Raw genomic sequence first — 24,537 nt, forward strand, 5'->3', positions numbered from 1 at the left:
ACTGAGGATACAGATCTCAGACCAGCTCAAATGAGCCAAACAAATTCAAAAATACTTCATTAATCCTCAAAGGAAATTAATGATAGTTTAAGTAGTATAATTTCAGTCTCTTCAGAGAAGTTCATGGGCGAACTGTTGATGGCTGACCAACCGGACATAGTGGTTGACAAACTCCGTAAGAGAGCAGCGGTGACTGACGTGGCAATCCCAAGAGACAGTCAAGAAGAAGCAACGAGGAGCTTAAGAAGTACCCTGGGTTGGAGTAAGGAGATGGGGACGATGACCGTAGTGGTGTTGGAGTAGTTGGAGTAGTGTCCTCCAAGCTTGGAGAGGTCAGAGGTCAGTCCAAGGAACAGCAATAATACAACCCTCAAGCTACCAGGCCTTTGGTAGAGGACCCAGTGTTGAAGAGGGAAACCACCCACAAAGGAATGGGCAAGGGGTAGAAAAGCAAAACGTAAAATAAACCAAGTTTTATGAGACTGAGAAAAGAATCAGATCTGGTGGAGTTGTGGGAACAGAAGTCAATACTAGACATCACAAGTTGTCACAGTTTGTATCTGCAGCCTGGTTCACGTCACAGTATACCACACTCTCTCTCTGCAAAACTCTCATCCAAAGTTGGTCCATTCCCCAGAATCCTGACTGAGAAACACATTCTCCTCCGCCAATCATTTATTAAAGCATTTTCGGCACACATATAAGCAACATCGGACAGTTTGTACACACCGTTCTGGACAGTTTACCCAAGATTAAGCAGATTCAAGTCATACTGTATGGCTTGCATTATCTTATAAGACAGAAATCGCAGTGTGAACCTGGTCTAAGAACGGGCCGAAGCAACGAGACAAAAATTCTGATCACTTGCGATATTTAACCTCCTCAAGTGATCAGATCTGATCTAAAATGTCCTTGTGTCACCGTGGGAAAGACAAAATGAAAATGACTATTTGAATGGCCGGACTCTACAGTCTAAGGGGCATCTGCGAAAAAATGGACTGGAAATGCATTTAAAACCACCACTGTATGTGTAAAGATAACATTTAATGTTGTTTTTGGCTAAAAATTGGATCTGGGTTGGCAGTGTGAACACAGTGTTTATTAACAGCAGCTCACTGAGCAGGTGTGAAGCCCTCTAAACTCTGCAGTGAAGGCGTTGACTCATTCAGGGTTAATCCACCATGTTAATTAACGCGTGTGTTATTCCAGTGACCAAATACAAATCCACTCCTGTAACAACTGTGGTCCTTAGTTTGGCCCTTCAATCCACTGAGCTGGTTTTCTGTGCTGGTGGGTCGTCCTCCAACATCTTCAATGTCATGTTTCAACTTTTGTTCTTGGAAATGAGTCCAGGTTTATTTGTCTTTCATTTTTCCTCTGCATTTTGAGCAGGCTGACCAAATCCTACGAATTGTAGCATCCAGGGAAGATGCATCTATGTGATGACAGACAATAGATGGTATAGACACCAGTTGTGCCATAAAAATCCCAATTAGAGATGTATGAAGAACTGACTCTCTAATTCTAGTTCTCAGTTTTGTATGACACATACAGTCTAACAGGTTTCCATGCAAACCTGGGATTTAGCTTTACTTTGCCTCTGACCCCCAGAACGATAAACTTTTAATGAAATTCTGCACCATTTTCCCCAACAATGTTTTATTTTAACATATTTTTGCCTAATGTATAAATTTTCTGAAATTTCTGATGAAATTGCAGATATGGTTTTCTACTAATCAAACAACTAATCATGCATTCGCTAAGCTGTTCTTTCAGACTTGTCCACATCCAGTTTTTAAATTGCATAAAGTAATGAAAAAACCCGAAAAGACGGTGCTATTTCCTTATAATTTGTGCCTGCTTTGTGGTCATCGGTTATTTTATATTTCAAAGAACCAGGCAAAATCTGGCTTCTCCAAGACATCAAAGGCTAAAACAAAGAAGAATAAAAAGCAAGACTGTTGTATATATGGAATTGTTTATATTGTACATAAATCTCAAGTAAGCACCATGTCTTGAGAGATTTTCCTGCCTTTTATACCTTGTAACCTACTCTATAAAATTACCCATGAACTATATGACACCTGACTTTTACAGTCCCTTGGCTTATAGAAACAAGGAGGGCTAAATGTGTACAGGCAGTCACATGGTTGCAGTTACCTTGTTCCAGTTGTTTTGAATCAAGCATAACGAGGGCCATCAAACACTCGTAAAGGCCAGACACAGAGACTTTTCACATTTGAAGAAGTCAAACAATTACTTCAAAATCAGACCAATGGGAAGGTTATACACAGAGAAGATAGTAACTCTAAAGAATATGGTCTCAAATTATATTAACTGAAGGCAGATTATTAAATCTCATACACATAAAAGTCTTCATGCTACCCACCTATTTTAGATCTAAGTTGCTAATTTAAACATTTTTGAAAAATAATTATAGTGGATTTCATCCACTCATCCATCAATTAACTACCGCTCATCTGAGTTTGGGTAAAGGGAGAAGATCGGACCTCCCTCTGTCCAGTCACCTCCTCTAGTCTAGTAGTAGAGCCTTTCCTGGGAATACCAAGGCGATATGGGAATCTCTCCAGCACGTCCTCGGCCTCCCCAGAGAGGGGTCCAGTGGGCAGCCGGACCAAACGTCCGAGCCCCCTCAACTGGTGTCTGGATGTGGAAGAGCAGCAACTCTACTCTGAGTATCTTGCGAATCAAATCAAATCAAATCAAATCAAAATGTATTTATATAGTATATTACCTAATAAAATCAACATTTAACATGGAAAAACTCCCACACTCATGCTTAAAAACACACATCTGGTCATTTTCACACTCATCCTCACTTTAATACCCACACAGCACACACCCCTCCCCCACATAGACATTATTTATTTATTTATTTTTTAACAATCTTTTTATTACGTTTTTACATAAGAAAACAGCTGTTCTGTATACAATACAGTCACAAACTCAACATAATCACAGAACCCCCCCCCCCCCCCCCCCCATTGGCACCTAACCTCACATAATAGACATAAATACCAACAATAAATCAAATATGTAAATACTACTAAAGCTAAAATAAGTAAATAATAACAAAGAGAGAAAAAAATAATCATAAAATAAGTAAATAAAAAAATATATTAAAAAAAGGCCCAATATTACATTGTTCAGTTCAAATTTCAGGTCAAAAAAGGGGTCCAGGTCTCGTCAAATGAGATGCCCTTACCCATTAGAGACAGTCTAATTTTTTCCAATTTCATAAAATAAAGCACCTCCTTCACCCAGTTCCCACATAGACATTAAAACATAGGACGAAGGACCGAACTTCCCAATTTCCAAGGAAGAGTCCAACCGGTCCTTGACCCTCTTTTCCTTGTGCTGTGTGGCACCGTGTGGTAAATGGGCAGAACAAACGGGCCTGGGAACCCAGCTGTATCACGCCCTTCTGTCGGTCACTGAGCTTGGCTTACTTAGCTTATGTTAAGCTTGGATGATGATTGTTATCGCGCTTTTTTTAAGGACACTCAATGGTCGCAATGGGCCACATTATTCATTCACTCCCCATTCACACCTGGCCAATATGCGCTTAACGGCCTCTCCGACCACCACAACATTCATACGACATTCACACACCAGCGACCGCCTCACTGGAGGCGAGGAGGGTGAAATATCTTGCCCAAGGACACAACGACAGATGACTGGGGGGAGCGGGCTTCGAAACGCCAATGCTTCGATCATTGGACAGCCCGCTCCACCACCTGAGCCACTGCCGACCTTAAATAAAATATGTTTTAACATGGAGGTCAGAGAAGATTGATTTGCTTTAGGAGAAATGCCCCAGTGGGGAGTGAATTAAGTAAACGTTTTAATACTTAATTGTATTACTCCTGGATCAATACCACTGGGAAGTTGGGAGGTTGGTGTTTAGTCACTAACCAGAGTTCATGACCGTGTATAGTTTTCCTTTAATAAAACCAGAAATCTTGGTTTTAGTTAGATGACATTCACATCAGTTTTGTTTGTTTTGTTAACATAAAAGCAACTTCTTTTGGTGTTTCCCTTTTTAAGATTCACCACAATGTATCATTGGTTTCTTAATATTGATTTGGTACAGGTTTCCTGTCAGATGCCCTTCTCTTTTATCCAGGACTGACCAGCACCATGGTAACACTGTCTTGTTTGGTGGTAACTCAATGCCAAATGTATTTAGACTCAAAACCCGACATCTGAGAACCAAAGCGCAGACTCTAACCGAGAGTGTGATCATCTCTCTGGGTTATACTTCCCATTGCTGTTTTTAACTATCTCTCAGTTGTGCTTTTTTTCTTTTTGTGGTTACGAGTCTGAGTTGAGAGTCGAATCAGAACCGTGTCAATCTACAGCACGGAGGCGGGACATAGCTGAGATCTAGTAGCTCATTGACGACTGAAGGACTCGTTAGGCGCATTAAGGGAGCGGACGTTAACGGAGTTACGGAGTTGTACATTGTCTCGCATTTTAAAGATTTATACTGAACACATGGCAAAACTGGTTTCACTGAGTGTTGTTGATAGCCAGTTCACACTATAAGACAATGCTGTGGTTTTGTCTGATAATTTGAGTAATAAATCAATGTGTACAAATGTTTGAATTAATACTATTGACACTTTTCCACTAGTACCAACTCAGCTCAACTCAACTTTGTCTGGTTTCTTTTCCATTACAATTCAGCACCTGCAGCAGAAGTTGGCGGGTTGGAGCGAAGCTGCTGTGTCGTATTTGATTGTGTGATCTAAACGAAGAAGACAACAATACTAAAGATGTAGAACATGGAGTAGATGATATACTGTAGGTGCTGCTGGGTCAGTGGCTTGTGTTCGATATCAAGTTAAAAAATGAGAGTGAAAGAAGCTTCAAGCGGCGATGCTTTTTAATTTTTTTTAGTTTGTCTCGGCGCTGCTGAAAAGTCCGTTGGTAGCCGTGAGCAGCTATGAAGTGACAAAGCTCCTGGTAGATCTGGTCGTTCCTTATCGCCCGTCTAGATCCCTTTTTAATTCTGTCCTCAGCCACCAGGTTTATGAACATCTGCACCTCACAGTTGGATCATGCAACAGACTTTTGAGCTGTCATTGCCTGTCGAATAAAATGAACAAGAAGCCGCTGTCAGAGTCGCTCTTTTGTTGATGTCACATCCTGACTCAGACGTCTGACTCCCAACCCCCCGACCAATCGGTGGCCTGTAGTGTGATGACGTCAGATACAGGCCGACTCAGCCGCTTAAAACCATGGCATAGTAGATATAAAAAAGGTATCTACTCAGCACGTTACACCCCTAGTGGAAAGGCACCAAACAGAGGCGAGGCGAGTCGAGTCAGGCTGAGTATGTACTAGTGGAAAAGCTCCATAAGTAAGATTAGTTTCCCTAGTAGCAGTGTCATGTATACAGCACTCTGCTCTTTGTCAGGGAATCACAAGAAAAATGCTTAAAAATTGGATCCATTTGCAGTTTTTTTTTCAATACCTTTAGTATTTGGCGGATGTTTGGCTGGAAGCAGAGAGCAGAGTGGTGGTGAAGTTTCAGATCTAATATGTGTTTCAGTTGTTCACAGTTGAGTGGGTGGGAGAGTTTGAACAGTGAATGAGGTTTAAATATTTCACAAAACTGGCGCAGCATCGCAGAGTTGTTTGAACTAAGAGAATGAGTGGACAAAATGTTTAATTTATGAATTGACTTTTCCACAACCGTTAAAACATCACAGAGCTTTTTTTTCTTAGCGTTTGGACGTTTGGCAGTGCCGTCTGTTTCAGGCCCCATCCTTATATATGTTTCAGTGTTGTCTACACAGTGCTGGAAGTATTGATAACATGGATTAAGCACTCGGTCAAAAATGTGAAAATAGAAATCATCAGCTGCCAGGTTTTTAATTAGTGTGTCTTTGAAGGCATCATGTGAGCGATGCCCTGGCTGCTTCCTGCTTCAAACGCTGCCATGTTCTGTTGCCTCTTTTGTTGAATTTTTGGGCTTTTTGTAACAGCTGCCAGCCTGGTAATTCTCACATTTCACATGCGCAGCCAGAAAATTCTCCACTTCTCACTTTGTAAAGAGATTTTTTTTAAATCCCCTTCGTGTGGATGGCGTCTCGCTTCTTTTAAGGCCAAGTCTGAGAGTCTAATGAGAATAGTTACACGGTAATCTTTGACCGTTTACAGTGCGGTGTGCCCACCTGTGAAACTTCATTTTAATTAATTTGATTGTGGGATTTTTTTTCTTTCCCCCCCTTTTCTCTTCAGCCACAAACTGTAAACTGATTTGATGCGTGCCGTATCCCACAACAGCATTTCACTGACTTCAACGTACTGAGCACGATTGCTTTTGAGAAATGCTGCAAAAAAGCTTAAATATCCTTAACAGTTTATCTCAGTTCTTACATTTCACAGTCCTTTTTGCTAAATCGTGCGGTCGAGACCGCCAACGGAAAACTACTGAGTGTATCGTTGAGCTGAGATGATCTGGTTTGATTCAATTCTGGATGTTTTCCGCTTTGCTTTCTTACGACTCTGCTCGTGCTGATCATTCAAAATAACATTTTGGTTGGTTTTTTTCACTTCACCTGGCAGCGGCCTGGGCAGATCTGTTACTGTTTGGATGCTTCATCATTATCATAGCTTTTTCACCTCTACTTAGGTCTTAAAGCACATCAAGGACACAAAAACAACATCTGACAGGCTTTAAGTGAAGTTTATTTGGGCTCTACGTTCAACGATGAAACCCGTCCAAACTTCAGTGGTCTGTCAGAATCACAAGTTTCAATTGAACTGGACTGAACGAAAATGAATTTAATCAAATTCTAGTTCAATTCAAAATACGTTATTAATTCCCAAAAGGAGATTCATTCATATAACTTTATTAGATTTAATCAAACAGAAATTAATTGAACTGAAATTAAATGAATTTCATCAAATTCTAGTTTAATTGAAAATACGTGATTAATTCCCAAAAGGAGATTAACTCATATAACTATATTAAACCTAATCAAGTTGAATTTATCTGAATCAATTTCACCTAAATTGATTCAAACACTTTATTATTGCCAAAGCAAAGTTATTTTGTTATAAATATAAAAGGTTGTTAACTTTTTTTATATTTTGGAATACTGGGAATCTCAAGTACACTATTATTTTTCACAATATCTGAAATAAGATTCAAGCTTTTACTCTACAGCGGTCAAAATGACTTGAAAATACATATATAAGCAAGATATAACAGGATAATCAATGACCAAACAGAAAGCCACAAAAAGCAGTGAAATATGAACTGTTTAAACTTCAACATACTTTGAAGTCCGTACTATGCCTGTGTGCATCAACAGTTGGCATGAAAACTCCTTGAATATGTTGTTATAATAAAGAAATGTGCTGTAACTGTGTTATGATGTCACAGAGCCTTGTATTGTTTGCTATTCCCCGGAGAAAAGTCTGCAGGCTTGTGTTTTTAAATGGAAGGTTTTCTTAAAGCGATCAAACCCAGAGCGCTCTGTGGTTTCGCAGCAGAGCAACACCACCTCCTCACCACCTCCTCACAAACGTGCGTTTGTCAAGTCTGGAAGTGCTGGAACCTGGCCGTGAACTGGGCCCGCCTTCAAACCCCTCACTTACACAGTAATGACAACGACTAACTGTGAATATAATGTGTATGCAGGTTCTACGAAGCAGGAGGGGGGAAAAAAAACAGTAACACTTTGTTTGGGGGGGGGTTAGGTACTAAAATTTCTCATTCACTTGGCAAGTGACATCACGGATCCCAGTCAGAGAAGACTTTTCCAGCCTGTCCATTTTTGTCTCCACCCAACATCACATCTTGCTGCATTTGCTGGACCTCAGAAGTGGCGGAACTTCTGACGTGCCTTCATCCCACCATAAACAATGATCAAATTTCTTTGTGCACGCGACACAAATGGCACTTTTCCACTAGTACCTACTCGGCTCTACTCATCTCATCTCAGCTTGGCTCAACTTGGCCTGGTTTCTTTTCCACTACAATTATGCACCCGGAGCAGAAGTAGGCGGGTTGGAGCGAAGCTGCTGTGACGTATTTCATTGTGTGATCAAAACGAAGAAGACAACAACACTAAAGATGTAGAACCTGGAGGAGATGATGTATGTGCTGCGGGGTCTGTGGCTTGTGTTCAAAGTTAAAAAATGAGAATGGGAGAAGCTTCAAGCGGCGACGCTTTTTAAACTTTATTTTAGTTTGTCTTGGAGCTGCTGAAAAGTCAGTTGGTAACCGCAGCTATGAAGTGACAGAGCTCCTGGTGGATCTTGTCGTTCCTTATCGCCCGTCTAGATCCTTTTTTAATTCTCTCCTCAGCCACCAGGTTTATGAACATCTGCACCTCAGAGTTGGATCCCCAAACAGACTTTTGCATTGCCATTGCCTGTCGAATAAAATGAACAAAAGCCGCTGTCACATTCGCTCTTTCGCTGATGTCACATCCTGACTCAGACGTCTGACTCCCAACCCCCCGACCGATCGGTGGCCTGTAGTGTGATGACGTCAGATACAGCCGACTCGCCACTTAGAACCTCGGCAGAGTAGTTACAGAAACAGAATCTACTCGGCACGTTAGACCCGTAGTGGGAAAGCACCAAACCGAGTGGAGGCCAGCCGAGTCGGGCTTAGTAAGTACTAGTGGAAAAACGCCAAAACAGTGAACTTTCAGCGCTCTTTTCTTTGTGTGTGTGTGTGATTTTTTTTGGGGGGGGTTGTTTTGGTTTTTTCCACAATAGTTATCCATATCTCTTTGATTCACTGTGACCGGAAAAGCCGGAAGCTAAACAAAGGATCAACTAGCGCTCTGGGGGGTATTGCACCGCAGCGAAATTGAGTGACGGAGAAGTCCGAAGGGTTCACGACGCCATCACGGCAACGGCGTAGGCTCTGCGTTGGTTTAATGCAGAACCATGATTCAGGTTTTAATGTGACGCATAAGGTCAGGAGTGGAGTCTTAAAGGGGACCTATTATGAAAAACAAGTTTTTTCTTGCTTTAACATATATAAAGTGGTCTCCCCTCAGCCTGCCAACTCAGAGGAGGAGGAAAGCAACCAAATTCTGCAGTGTCTGTACAGCCGCCCGGATGATCCATCCAGTGTGATGTGGCTTCTACGAGCCGTTCAGATTCTGCTCCCTTTTCGTTACGTAACCAAAATGCGATTTACATAGGTTGGCCTACGATGCGTGAAACCACGCCCACAACTAACTCCGCCGGCCAGAGCTTCCGCCAGTTTTTCATAGCGGTGTATCGCGTCATTCAGGCAGCCAATCAGCACAGTACCTCATTATCATAGCCCCGCCCACTCAGAATCCCTCATAGAGAGTGAGGTTAGAGAATGGGAAGATAAACACATGGCTCAGAGGCTGAATTTCTCATTTATTTAGCAAAAAAAATCAAAAGCTTGTTTTTAAGACATTCAAGGCCTGTTTAAAATAGGTATTAGATGCCATAATAGGTCCCCTTTAAGTCGTCAATGTAACGTAGAGTGGGGTGGGGGGGCAGTCTGTGGCATTTTGACAAAATCATCTCATTTAGACCTCAGATAATCAGGCAATTATTTAATCAAATCGCAAATGTCATCTTTAAGACTGTGTTTTGCATAAAATAAGCTGTAAGTAATAAGGCAACCACGTGTTACTGTGTGCATAAGCTGGCATTGGATATTAAACACCTCTTAGCTGTGTGAATTGAAACGAGGTGGGGGGAAAGATGCAGTATGTGTGTGTGTGTATGTGTGTGTGTGTGTGTGTGTGTGTGTGTGTGTGTGTGTGTGTGTGTGTGTGTGTTTGTGTGTGTGTGTGTGTGTGTGTGTGTGTAGGCTTGCCACTGGTCCCTTGAAATACGGATTGGGAATTAAAAGTTGCGTTCCGTATTGAACCAATACAGACACATATCTTGCTCTTATTTATTACTGTCATAATATACAGGTGGAGGTCGGAAAATTTGAATATATTGCAAAGCTTCATTCGTAGTAAATTCAACTTAAGGTGAAATATTATTTCCCACTACATGCAAAGTGAGATATTTCAAGTCTTTATTTGTTATAATTTTGGTGATTATGGCTCACAGAAAACCCCAAATAAAAAATCTCCAAAAATTAGAATATATTATGAAATCAATAAACAATTCAATCATCAAAATTATAACAAATAAAGGCTTAACATATCTTGCTTTGCCTGTAATGAGACTATGTAATATACACGTATTAGTTTCACCTTTTAAGTTGAATTATTGAAATAAACTAACTTTTACACCATATTCTTCACCTGTAGGCTATATCATACATCTGGGCTGATGTGGACATACGTAGCATAGGAGGCTTTTTCAGTTGCTATATGGTTGTCTTACTTTAAACATTAAATCAAAGCGCTTTGTTTTTTCATATAAAATAAATACATTTCTATGCATTTTAGAAGTTTTGGGGATGTCCTTTTTTTTGGCTCCTGCGCTTTTCGGGGTGTCCGTTATTTTTATTTCTGAAAGGTGGCAACCCTATGTGTCTGTGTGTGTGTGTGTGTGTGTGTGTGTGTGTGCGTGCGTGCGCGCGTGCGCGTGCGTGTGTGTGTGTGCGTGTCTGTGTGTGTGTGTGTGTGTGTGTGTGTGTGTGTGTGTGTGTGTGTGTGTGTGTGTGTGTGTGTGTGTGTGTGTGTGTGTGTGTGTGAGGGGGGGTTGTTTCCTGCACACATGGGGCGCATAATGCGCAGCTATTCCCCCGCCTGAATAGACACTTTAAAACGTGTTAAAAGACACTTAATGACACATTTATAATACTTGTGATTCATTTCATTTGTTTATCTAACATTTCAGGCCTTTCTACTCACCCCAGGCCCGCATTTCGCAGACTAAACCGTACTTTCCTCCTCGGCTCAGCTCGGGCACGAGCGGGAGCGCGCCTGCCTGCCCGTCGGGAGCGCGCACGGGGGCGGTCCTGCGCGGCCTCGCTGTTTTCCGTGAGCGCGCCTGAGCTGCTGCTGCTGCTGCCTCCAGTGGAACAGCGAGCACTAGCCGTGCAAGGAGGAGGATATACACTTCTCCCCGTTCCTTTGCTCGGCACCCTGGGATTACGACGCGGGAAGTGCAGCATCGACGGCCAGCCGCCAGGTAAGAGAGCTCGGTCGAGTGAAAATGTCCCGTGTAAAAGTGTAGGAGGAAGAGGAGGAGGAGAGGAGAGGTGGATGTGTGGGACGAGCCTCTCTTTGTGCCGAGGAAGGGTCACTGGAACCGTCCTCCTCCTCCTCCTCCTCGTCCTCCATCAGCCACGCCGTCGTTCAGCCGAACATTCAACCTTACAAACGCTCCAACGCTCCCGCGCATGTTCAGTTAGTTTAAAATTAAAAAAAATAAAAAAATAAAATGGAGGCCTGTTTTTAGCTTATTTCCTTTTTTTTTTTTTTCTTTTCTTTTTTTTTTTTTTTTTTTTTTTAACCCCAACCCTACTTTCCGAGCCCCCCCCTCCCCCCCGCCTTGTAACGTTATTATGTTTACGTTGGCTCGGCTGCGCGCGCACCCCCCCATCGACCCCCTATTGTGTGTTTCATCTCTCCGCAAACGGTGACCTTTCCAGAGAGTCATATCTGCACCCACTCATCTAAGTTGGCACTGCTGTTATTACACCCCCCCCCTCTTTTTGAGGGGGATCTATATATATATATATATATATATATATATATATATATATATATATATAATTTATGTATGTATATGTCATGTGTATATAAAAACTGTCCCTGCTTCGAGTCTCCACCTCACCTCAGTCTTGATATCCATATCATCACCATAAAACGCCCCACGGGGACAGACAGACAGACAAGACAGTCTGTCCTCCTATTCAGTTCAATACGATCCGGCCGATCGATCTCAATCAACTACTTCCTAATCAGATATCTGATTCTGTTCTATTATTCCATTTCCAGTCTTGACGTATTTGTGACAGCGTGGTCATTTGGAAAGAAGGGCACGTTGGCTTCTTCCCTTTGATAATGTTCGTTTTGCTGGTTGAAAAGGCAGTTTTTTATCCCCCCATTTTGGTTAGGAAACCAATACGATCAATTTAGATCAACTGCTTCCCCATCAGATCTGATTCTATTATCTGTTCTATTAATCCATTTCCAGTCTTGACGTATTTGTGACAGCTTTGGAAAGAAGGGCACGTTGGCTTCTTCCCTTTCAAGTGTTTTGCCATTGATAATGTTCATTTTGCTGGTTGAAAAAACAGTTTTTTATCCCTCCATTTTGGTTAGGAAACCAATAATATCCAGTCGATCAATTTAGATCAACTGCTTCCCCCCATCAGATATCTGATTCTGTTCTATTAATCCATTTCCAGTCTTGACGTATTTGTGACAGCTTGGTCATTTGGAAAGAAGGGCACGTTGGCCTTTTCCCTTTTCAAGTGTCATTGATAGTATTTGTATTGCTGGTTGAAAATGCAGTTTTTTATCCCTCCATTTTGGTTAGGAAACCAATACGATCCAGTCGATCGATCTCAATCAGATCCAGTCGATCGATCTCAATCAACTACTTCCCAATCAGATATCTGATTCTGTTCTATTAATCCATTTCCAGTCTTGACGTATTTGTGACAGCTTGGTCATTTGGAAAGAAGGGAACGTTGGCTTCTTCCCTTTCAAGTGTTTTGCCATTGATAATGTCTGTTATGCTGGTTGAAAATGCTGTTTATTATCTCTTTGTTTGGTTAGGAAACCAATATGATCCAGTCGATCGATCTCAATCAACTACTTCCCAATCAGATATCTGATTCTGTTCTATTAATCCATTTCCAGTCGGACGTATTTGTGACAGCTTGGTCATTTGGAAAGAAGGGCACGTTGGCCTCTTCCCTTTTCAAGTGTCATTCATAGTATTTGTATTGCTGGTTGAAAATGCTGTTTTTTTTATCCCTCCGTTTTGGTTAGGAACCAATACGATCGAGTCGATCTCGATCAACTGCTTCCCGATCAGATATCTGATTCTGTTCTATTAATCCATTTCCAGTCTGACGTATTTGTGACAGCTTGGTCATTTGGAAAGAAGGGCACGTTGGCCTTCATCCTTCATCAAATGTCATTGATAATATTCGTTTTGCTGGTTGAAAATGCTGTTTTTTATCTCTCCTTTTGGTCCAAGTTCATTCCAAATCATAATATTTTAAGATATGCAATCAAAAGAAAAATATTAAAGATGACACAGACCTCATAAAGCCACTAATATAAAGTGTACTGAGCAGTAAAAGTAACCTCTTATCAATTACAAGGTGATTACATCATAATCTTTTACCTTGCCAGCCTCTTCCTGTTCAATTTATGTGAAGTTTTCAGCACTTTCAGTCAAGACAGAAACCTTAAACAAATTGGATGAGACGGATTAAAGTCCTTCAGTCCCTCAACATCGTTTTGAAAAATTCACAAAACACTTGATCTTCATAGTTAAGGTCAGTTAGACGGTATAAAATGAACATTTGGAAATGTATGAAAGTTTATTTCTACAGCACATTTAAAAAAACAACAAGCACTGAGCAAAGTGCGGTAGAAATCGCACAGATTAAACAAAGCAATATGACATAATTACGAAACCAAGAGCAGTGCCTAATGCAGTGAAAGAGCCTAAATAATGAGTAAAACACTTGTTCACATTTGTTTTCTGATATGTGACTGAAGTGTTAACCAGGGATCGGTGGCGGACGCCTTTTCTGGCTCTACGGTTGTCTCTTGACTCACGGTCCCGTGTCCTTTTCAGGGCCCACGATGTCCAGCGAAGTGCAGAGACCGGACGACAGCCCCAGCACAAGCGGGGGAAGCTCTGATATCGAACAAAGGGAAACGGTACCGCCTGAACAGGAGCGAGAGCAGGCACAGCCCAAAAAGAAGGAGACCAAGATCTCCAGTAAAACTGCTGCTAAACTTTCAACTAGTGCCAAGAGGTAAGTTAGAGGAAAAAGTAGAAAAAGAAAAAGCAGCGTGGATCTTAGTTTGGATAGCAGCGTTTACACTGGAGCTGTTTGTTAGACTGAAGGCCTCTCCCCCCCCCCCGCGCCTGAGGGTGTGAAGTTGTATAAAAAGACGACAGTCCCACAGGCATTCTCATTTCAAACATCCGTGCTATTCAGTGTGAAACCAAACCCACAGAAAAGGAGGTAGCTCGCTCAGCTCGGGCCCTGCAGTGTCAGCGCTGGCATTTCAAAGTGATATTCCCATTCCAGCCCGGTTGTTGCGAGGGACATGCTTCATGCTCTGCAACACTCCCCGTCTCTCCTACATGGCCGCCGCTCGCTGCTCCTCCGCCAGTCTCAGCCCCTCATTCTCGAAAAAGACAGGCAATGAGGGAGATTATGCAACCAGTTGAGCAAGGAGTTTGCTGAGCCTGCCGAGTCTTTTTATAAAAGTGACTGATGCGATGAACATATCCCCCTTTGTACGTCTGCGCTTCCCCTTAAAAGCAGCCTCTGTGAGAGGCCTTCAGCACAACAAGCGCCGTAATGTGGACAGACCTCAGTGTTGTCTGAGGCGCACAGCTTATTACATTAATGATTATAGCGGTAGTAGTTTGCACTCTCTTTGCTCTCTAAATCAGATTTTATTTCCGCTTGTCGATGATCAAAGATTAGTTCTCGTGCTTCGTTTTTTCTTTAGCTTCCTGTGCAATACTGAGTCCATGTGCTTCTGCTTTCGTCCTCCCGATGTAAACAATAAAATCCTTCTCTTCCAGGATCCAGAAGGAGCTTGCAGAAATAACACTAGACCCACCTCCAAACTGCAGGTAGGGACGCTCCGCCGCCTTGTGTTTTAAAAGCATTTCATGCACAGGAGCTGTAATGGATGCAGACAGCACAAATGTTCTCCTTTCATGGCTTCTTGTCTGCAGGAAAGAGAGAGAGAAAAAAAAAGGGAAGGTCACATCGTAATGCGCTCGCTTTTGTCTCTGTTCCCATAATGCTGCTGTTTGTGTGTTTTTGTTTTAAGATTGTAATCTCAGGTGGATTGGAGCGACTGTAGCGCACTCGCAGCCTTGTACATGAGAGTGTGGTGGCTCCACTGAAATGGTGGAAAATGAGTGGCGGTGTGACTTTAAAACCCGTTTTGATTCTCGTGTGGTCGCCCCCCCCTCCCCTCCTCTCGTCCTCCTCCTCCTCCTCGCTGTGCTGGGGATTTACCACAGACAATGGTTATTGTGTGCAACTGCCGCGGCTTTGAGCCTTTTGAGGAAGAGAGATGGTCGTGAGCGAGTGGCCGACCACATGCGCGTCGGCGTCCGCGGACACGACAAAAGGCGTACCTCTGGGGTGCTACTCGGGAGCCTGCCTTTATTAACCTAAATACCACAAAGTGACACGGTCATCGATTACAGCTCTGTTAATCGCAGCGCCGCAATTCATCTCCGCTTCTGCACTTGACTGCAAATTAGGAGAGAAAATGGAAGCCGGCCTTTGTTGGGGATGCTAGCGCTTTCTGATGATTTTAGATGGGCCGTATTCCTTCGTAGGCACCTGCTTAAGATGATTAAGGAAAATGGCTTGGTGTGTGTGACTCATCTGGCGGGTTGAAATTACTACACCCTCGACGGCATTGTTTATTGCATGAATTAATCAACCCCTGCTGGCTCTCCTCAGAAACCCTGACGTCATTAACCATAAACACCGAGCTAACCTTTTCATTTCAGCTCACAGCCCAGTTTTGTTATTGCACTGAAGGCTAAAAGAGATGTTGTTTTCCTTGAGGACTCTAATCTATCTCAACCCCCACCTCACCCCCCCAAAAAAAAAAAACTGGGCCGGCTCACACGAAGGATTTAGCTTGAGGACACAAGTAAGTCATTTGAAAGTAAAATAATCGCTCGCAGATATTTCCCAGTCATCGTCTTAATCGGGGAGCTAGTTGCTGGGGAAACAATTAAGCTTCTCCAGGATTATCGTTTTCCTGCGTGTGTTCCCCTTTTTTCTGTGCTCCAAAATCTAATAACGTGTTTTTCTGTGATGCTCTCACAAAGATTAGCCCTCTCTTAACAATGACGGGGTGTCGGATGCATCAGAAATGTCTTGTTGAAACGATCACAGCGCCGTGAATGAGCGCGAAACCGCGGCGGCGCCGTTCGTCGGGCGCGTGCGCGCTCCCGCTCAGGTGAGGCAGGCGAGGTTGTAAATTTCATTCGCTGTGACAAATGCAGGCAGAGACTCTGATCACGGAGGATTTCCCCCGCTCTTCATCCTGCAGTTACATCTGCAACGAGAGTCCTGCGTCTCCCAGGTTAGGAAACTATTGATCTAATTTAATGAAGCATCTAGACTCTTGATAAGTGTAATAAAACAGACGGCATCATCCTCCCTCTCAAGATAAGTGAAACCGTTTTGTTGCCTGCGTTTCTGTTACTGAAAAAGGCTGTAATGCCGATGTTTTTTAAAGGATTTCAATGCCGTGCGAGCATCATATCTGGGCCACAAAGTGCATCATCACTTCTTGGAAACTGCGGGCACGTATTTAAATTTTCTGCCAGGTTTGGTGTCTGTTCCGGTTTGTGACAGCCTGCTTGTTTTTTCCTCGGCAGTTGTCGTGCATCTGAGGAGAGCAGGGACGTGTTGAAGCCGAAGCGGATTTGACACAGGAATTATTCTCACTTTATACACTTGAAGTATTACTGCGCGGGCAGCTTGCGCTTGTACACCCATTAAAGCGTATAAAGCAGCTTTTGAAAGCTTTTCAGCAGCAGAAAACTTTGATTAGATGCATTTAAAGAAAAAGATGCTCGGCTTATCAATACTAATGGATTTCCAAAGCCTTAAAAGTTCACATTTATCTTATCATTGTTTGCATGTGTCGTGCTTATCTCTGCAGGCGTTAAGTCAGATGACAAAGGTCGTTGACCCCTAGATGTTGTTTACGTCTGACCTGTTTTTGCGTCAAGTAAAGTGATTCCGTAACATGTTTGACCCTTTTCTCCTTTTAGCTCTTTAAATTTGTTCTTGGTGAATTTAAAGATTGGTCAGCTACTCTGTAATTTGCAAGTTTGGTCTTTAAAATGTCATCATCACTCTCTTACCACTCATGTTGTGAAAGGCTTGCTTTGTTTGAATGCTCCCAAGCCTAAAGATATTAAAACATTTTTAAAAAACCCACACAATCTGAGGTGGAGGCATGAACCTAACCGCTAACGATGATAGCCGTAGGTAAATTGTTTTGGAGTTCCTCGGCTTTATCTCGCATCCCGGCCTAAATCGCATTCCATCTGTCCCACATCCTCCCCCTCTTTTCGCTTTGATATACTCTTGTCATAAAAAATTTCTGCTTTCCAGCTTGTATTTCCTCACCCATTATCTCTCTGTGTCATTTGCATTAAATCATAGATGTTTTAGCAGTGTCTGCTGTCACAGAAGCGTTTATTCGATGTGAAGTTGCACTGCAGACACTGTTATTTCAGTCAGAACCCCCTAAGAGGGATGCTTCCCGCCGGTTTGGCCCCTGTGCCGTCTCAATTCTCCCCGTGGACAGTCAGGCATACATCCATTACGACCGGAGTGATAGCAGAGCGATGTTCAGCACTCAGTTTGTAATAGCAAATATAATGTTTTTGAGTCAGACAATCCATTTTCAAAGGTGGCTTTTAAAGCTGCTGCTGTTCACTGATGTTGAACAGCCACAGCAGAATAATCCATTGCTGAAGAAGCAGAGATACAATTTTCTTCTTCTCCTAAGGCAACTTAGAAAGATTAAATGCAATGCAGCTGCAACCCTCGGTGCACTTTGGTAACAAGTTGAGCCTCCGTCTCTGTCAGCTTGCTCCTAATAATTCTGGGAAGAATCAGAAACCACAAGCTGAAGTGCAAGCAGACAAGGCTGAGAGGGATTTGATGTAGCAGAAAGGTTTTGTTTTTGAAACCTAATCGTAGAATAGCTCCCGTCGTGATTTGAAATAGTCTGGCTGATGCTTAAAAACACAGGGCCAAAACAGACCTTTTTATTAATTTATATTTGATAGAGTGACCAGATGGAGTTTGTTCCATTTCTATCACCTTTTGTAAGGGTGATTTTTAAATTTGCAAAAATGTGTGAAATTTGTTTCCATAATCCCCAGATCTGCACAAAACCAAAAGTTTAAAAAGAAATCCTGCAATGGAAATGGCACTAATTCGAAAAACTGTTAAAATATCAAATAAACCCTTTTTTTACCGGCAGGAGGTGGTTTTTCAGGCGATGCAATCCACTTATTCGCAAAGTGTCATGGAAATGTTATTTGCACATTTCATGTATCAAAATCTAGTTTCCAGCGTTTTTTGGCCTCATTAATACGATATAAATGTGCTAAAACACTATTAATTAATCATTATGGATTACATAAAGGCTTTTCCTCTGAATGATTTTTTTGAATGATCATCCTCTGTTCTTAGCAGCAATTGCAATAACTTGTCAGACAGAAGAGGTTTTTTGTCCATCTTCTTCAACGTTGAGATTTTTTTTGTTGTTATTTTGAAGAGATTTGCAGGATGATATACGAAAAGTTGCGAGAATTACGCTTATTTGACAAACAGTTCAATGGAAACATCACCCCCCTGCAGGGCCACCTTTATCACATTCAGAGATTCCATTTTTTTTTTTTTGCACAAAAGTGTAATGGAAATGCGATTTATAGATAAAAGTTAAATGTGACAAAGTACAATGGAGACAGAGGGAGTTCGGTGACTAAACAGCGGGCGTTTTTAGCTTGGATCCCGCTAATATCGTAATATAAACGCAAGACGTGTTATTTGTCACCAGACTCTTCAAAACACAGGGTTACAATAGTTGTTCAAGTGTGTAAGTGTCTGCAACTGTGTTTTTTTGTCATACATATTCAAAGTTGATTTTTTTCTTTTATTTGCGGCTGTACTGGCGCTTGTTTTGGTGACAACGTAACCTGCCTCTTATTTCTGCTACTCTAGTTACAAAAGAGCGGATGAGGAAAACTCTCTCTTGCATTTGTTTTAGCGTTTTGGCTGAAAGTTTTTATAGAATGAGAATGCAGTCGGAGGAAGACTTGACTGCTTGTTATTGTTGGCGATTTTTGAATGAACAGGCCTCTGAGCTGTTTTCCATAAATTCCACTCGCATGTAGACGTCTCTCTCAACAAGTAGAAATGTCGTGGCGACCTTCTTGGCAACAACAAAGCATTGTGGTCCACAAGACCATATTTTCCTACATGATCATATCCTCATCTGATCAAATAACATTGTTGCTTTGGCCCAGTCGTTGGTTTGTTCACAAGCCACATTTTTGCAACAGTGGCCATTCAATTTTTTTTTTAGCTTTATTTAGTTTCATCTTAACCTACAATCTACCAAAAAATCTAATTTAGTTTGGGCTTTAAGTCTAAAATCCTCCCTGTTGGTCTTCCTCTTTTTCTGCTGCCAGGCCGCATCCGTCCCCCAGTGTGTCACTATCCCTCCTCCCATCCTACATGAACCGTCTTATTTTGATTATTAGCTATGAAAACACTCTTTATACATGGGGTGGTTGTCAGATGTGCACTTTAGGCCCCGTTTACACGGAGCAATAACGGAGGCGTTTTCATGCGTTTTGGCCGTTCGTTAACACGAAAATGAAGCTCAAAGCCCCCAAAAACAATCATTTCTGAAAACTCCGGCCAAAGTGGAGATTTTCAAAAACTCCGTTTTCACGTTTGCTTGTAAACGGAGGAAAACGGAGATTTAGGCTTCAGAACGTCACATTATGCAACAGAAACGTCACCAGCGTCATTTGTGCGACCTGTGTTTACAATTTGTTTGGCCACCGTCAATATTTTCTTTTATTTGACCTGTTTTAAATTCTAAAGTCACACTTAAAAGTAACTCCACTTCTCTGTCACTCCAAACGAAAGACTGTCGTTCCGTCTTGGAAGTAACTGGCAGTCAAGGCTGATTTATGGTTCCGCGTTACACCAACGCAGAGCCTACGGCGTAGGGTACGCGGCGACGCGCACCGTACGTAGGCTACGCCGTCGATTTAACGCGGAACCATATTATTCAGGCTCCACACGTGTTGATGTGTTGATGTTTTTTTCCAGGATTCCGATTGGCTTGCATGACTTTACGCTTCTCGTTACACTGCCCCCTGCAGGTTTGGATGCTCATAGCACCTTAACAGCGTTTTCATGCGGGCTCGTGTAAACGAGGATATTTTTGAAAACGTAGAGGGGAAAATATCCGTTTTTGTAAATACCCGGCTATGTGTAAACGTGGCCTTATACATAGTGAAAATGAAGGCATTGTCATTCTTTTAAAGCATCTGGCATGTGTGCTGCAGCTTCTTAAAAGCGAGGATTTGATGTGATGATGACGTTAAACAAACTGATCCAGGGATCTGCTTTTATTGGGGGGGAAGGGGGCTGCAAGATTAACATTCTCAGCTTTAATGATGCTGCAAATCATTACTGCTTTCAGCCACTCTTGGTGTTTTCTACCCGTTTTGAGCATCAGCTGACTATCTTGACTATCATGTCATGACATCATGTCTGATTATCATGTAATTTCTCCTTCTTTATACCAGCGTGACACCGATGCTTAACAACAATGACCCTTTTGCATTCAATTTTCTTATTGAGGCATCATACCGATTTCTCACTGCCTGATTATGTCACGCAGGCGTCACATGATTGCTGACTTACAGCTTTTAACTTAAATATGCATCTTTAGATCATCAGAAGAGGCGAGGAAATGAGGCTGCCTTTGTTTCAGGTTCTGACCGGCAGCTCTGATGGAGCATCTCCGTGTCTGTGGTGGCTGCTTATTAGTTTTGTGAATGCCTCTGGGGAATAATGCGTGAGTGACACAGCCGGCATCATTTTTCACAGCGCTACCATTAAACACAGCAGGAGGGGGCTTATCAATATTCATGAGGGGGTGCTGGGGTGGAGGCCCCAGGAAGCGGAGGAGGGGGGGCTCATTGAATACCTCTCGGCTATTCAAGCTGATCGGTGTATCGTTAGCACTCGGGATACATTATAGGTGAGAGTTGCTGGTTGTGATAACAGCTTGAAGTGACAAAAAAAACACGCACCTTTCCCACACTTGCTCCAAAATCTGGCAGTGGTTAAAAGATGTCGGTCTTTTCTACTCCTTTCACATACCGCCATTGAGTATTTCCTTCCTCTGTCATCAAGAAATTTAAAAGAAACCAAAACAAACTGGATGACGCAGGAAATAAAGCACACATTTAATCTGTTGCTGATAATTACGCTCTGAAAGAATACTTGCATGTCCTCAGTGGAAAATGCACATTAAACACATCATCTTTTGTTTTAGTAAGAACAGCCAACACTCAAAATATTTAATGTTTCTTATTGTTTAATATAATTTAGTTCCTATCAAGTCGATAGGAAATGAGTCTTCCTACGGAGGTTTTTAAACCTCAACACAACTGGATTATTGCCTTGAATTCCAGAAAAACAACCGCTGTCAGCTCTTTGAGCCAACACATCTGCAGGTTACATCAGAATCTCCACTTGAACTCTGTCAGTCAAAATAAAAAGGCCTTATCTTGTGTTTAATGCCTAATTGTTGATTTTGCTACCAGTGTTTTCAGCGCCTGCCAGCATTGATAAAAGATTCAAGCATTTTTTTTTTGTGCCTCAGTCCCACAGACAGTGAAGTGACGCGGCCTGGTTTTGCTCTTTCCTCAGGTCTCACCAGGAATATGTGCTTTTGAACGCTGCCTCCTTGGCTTGATTCTGTGAAATTAAGGGTTTACTTCATGGTTTTGACACCACGTGAGAATCGTACGGTTATCTGCTCGTTTTAAAGACATTTTTATGACACCGTCATCGATTTACTCTTAATTGGTCACTCTCGTTTTCTCTTTCTCTCTTGGGCCTCTTGATTGCTTCTGCCATGATTTCCACTGGCTCTGTGTGATAGCTTTATCTTACTGCCGTTGTTGATCATCGTTGTTAGTGTGATGTACAGCAGTGTGCAGGCGTTGCAAGAGCCGACCATTACATGAGTCCAACTTGGGCCGGTTTTTGCTGCAAGACCGAGATGATACTTCCTAAAAACTGTCAAATATTTCTGGAAATGAAAATGAGGCCCCGTTTACACGGAGCAAAAACTGAGGCGTTTTCATGCGTTTTGGCCGAAAACGCAGCTCAAAGCCCCCAAAAATGATCATTTCTGAAAACTCCGGCCAAAGTGGAGATTTTAAAAACTCAGTTTTCACGTTTGCGTCTAAACCGAGGAAAACTGAGGAAAACGGAGATTTAAGATTCCATATGCACCAGAAACTCACCAGCGTCATGTGTGCGACCTGTGTTTGGCCACCGTCAATATTTTCTTGTATTTTACCTGTTTTATATTCTAAAAGTAACTCCACTTCTCTGTCACTCCAAACGAAAGACTCTCGTTCCGTCTTGGAAGTAAAGCCTGAATTATGGTCCTGCGTTAAATCGACGCAGAGCCTACGGCGTAGGGTACGCGGCGATGCGCGCCGTACGGTGTGCGTCACCGCGTACCCAACGCCGTAGGCTCTGCGTTGGTGTAACGCGGAACCATAAATCAGCCTTAACTGGAAGTTACACGTGTCATTTGTTGATGTTTTTTCCAGGATTCTGATTGGCTGGCATGACGTTAACAGCGTTTTCATGCGGGTCCGTGTAAACGAGGATATTTTTGAAAACGTAGAGGGGAAAATATCCGTTTTTGTAAATACCCGGCTACGCGTAAACGTGGCCTAAAATGAAAATATTTTAACATGTGACATTTTAACACTGAGGATCAAAGTAATGAAGCAATTCAGTTGTTGTTTTTTCACCATTTTTCCTGTGAACATGTCTGAAGATGTTCAAGAATACGGAGTTGATGATGATGATTGATGATTTTTTTTTTTTTTGCTTAACATTTCACAGGACTGCTTGAAGGCTAGTCCAATATCCATACCCTCTTCTCTTACTGCTGTCGTGCCTTTTGTAATGTGTGCAGACTATGGTTTTGCACTCTTGCCAAACCCTTTAAGTAAGTTGGTTTTACCTGATCATGACATATTTCTTGTGGGAAGCCTGTTGGAACGTAATGACTGGAGCGAATCACCAAAGCAGAACAGGCAACAGCTGGCTCATGCACTCCAGGAGATGTGATCGATAATGCTCCGAATCAGCCATTATCAATTAGGTTCAGGCTCTATGACGGTTGTGTTGATCTCATGAATCTTAGAAGGGGAAATACAGCTGAACCACAGTTGCAATGCTATTACAATGTCCTCAAGTAAAAGCAAGTCCTCTGAATCAAGCCAGCTAAGACGTTGAGATGGTTAGAGCCGTGTGAGACCAGCTGTTCTTTTTCAGAGAGCAATGATGAGCACAGACTGGTTTTCACGATCACTATTAACACTCCTGGTGTCATAATTGGGATTTACTGGATGTAATCTCCTGATTACTAAACTCCAGCGTAGTGTATAGTTTCATATCCTGTTTTGCACAGTGATTGGCAAACAGCGCCGCGGTGCTACAGCCGTAGCCGGACGAGGCCGTTTAACTGGACTCCTGCCTTTTGATCAGTCAGTCGTTTCATTTTACATGTATTTATACAAGGACACCGTGTCAGACGGTGCCACGATACTGCCGGCTTTCATCTTCCTACCATCGGGATATTCCAGTTCAACTAATATCCACGTCAAAATAACACCTAGATCTTTGTGCACCAAGTGCACATGTTATTTAACTGTCTTTTAAAGTAAGATATGCTCCATCAATAACTTTTACCCCTTTTACACCAAGCTGGTTCCAGGGCTGGTTCTGGGCTAGAGCCAGACTTAGCACCAGTTCTTTGGTTTTACACAGCCTAAGCACCGGCTCCTGGCTCTCAAAACTGGTGCTACACTAGCCCCAAGTCTTAGCTGGGCCAGCACAAAGAACCAGTTTCGTCGGGGGCTACGTGCTTACGTCGGGGGCTGGGGGCGGGGCTGGGGACGGTGTTACTGAACAACCAAAGCAGAATAAGCACAGAAGAGCGCCGTTTTTAAACAACGGAGCGTTGAAGACGGCGGTTAAATTAGAAGACTCTTTTATTATTACATCAATTTATTTAATAATGGATGTAAAACAGAAGCAGCAGTGGTCTATGGTACACTCCATCAACAGTAACGTCGGCGGGCTCCGTGCCCGCAGCCTCGCGTCCGAGCCCGCTCCCAGCCCGTCCCTGCGGGCCGGGAATTTTTATTCAGGGACAGGCGCCGTACGCCGTACCCTACGCCGTAGGCTCTGCGTCGATTTAACGCGGAACCATAAATCAGCTCCGGAGCCGGCAGTCAGCCAGAAATTCCGAAATTTTCAGAGCAAATTTCTTAACAGGCGTTATTTGGATAAACTGAGCCCAGGTTGGGGATCTTAAAGGTTACTTTACCTGAAAAAATATTAAAACTTAATAAAGTGCCATATTACCAGCGCTACAGCTGAAATTAAAACAGCTTTTGGCTCTCAGCTTCCTGATCAGGGTGGGGATGAAAACGAGGGGGAGTGGTGACGTGATGACGTGGCTCTCTGGCCAGCTGCTGGGC

General features: G+C 42.6%; 1 protein-coding gene across 1 annotated transcript in view; it reads left to right on the top strand.

The window, feature by feature from the left end:
• The first annotated feature begins 10,974 nt into the window (after positions 1 to 10,974).
• The window catches only part of LOC133439458 (ubiquitin-conjugating enzyme E2 E2), a 50,748-nt gene continuing 37,185 nt past the window's right edge, over positions 10,975 to 24,537 (top strand). Inside the window, exons 1-3 of the mRNA XM_061717483.1 lie at positions 10,975 to 11,133; positions 13,768 to 13,951; positions 14,737 to 14,787. Of these exons, the coding sequence (XP_061573467.1) occupies positions 13,776 to 13,951; positions 14,737 to 14,787 (227 nt within the window). The 5' untranslated portion in view covers positions 10,975 to 11,133; positions 13,768 to 13,775. The remainder of the gene's footprint in view (positions 11,134 to 13,767; positions 13,952 to 14,736; positions 14,788 to 24,537) is intronic.

This window comes from Cololabis saira, chromosome 3, assembly GCF_033807715.1.
Source record: "Cololabis saira isolate AMF1-May2022 chromosome 3, fColSai1.1, whole genome shotgun sequence".
In the NCBI taxonomy this organism is placed as follows: domain Eukaryota; kingdom Metazoa; phylum Chordata; class Actinopteri; order Beloniformes; family Belonidae; genus Cololabis; species Cololabis saira.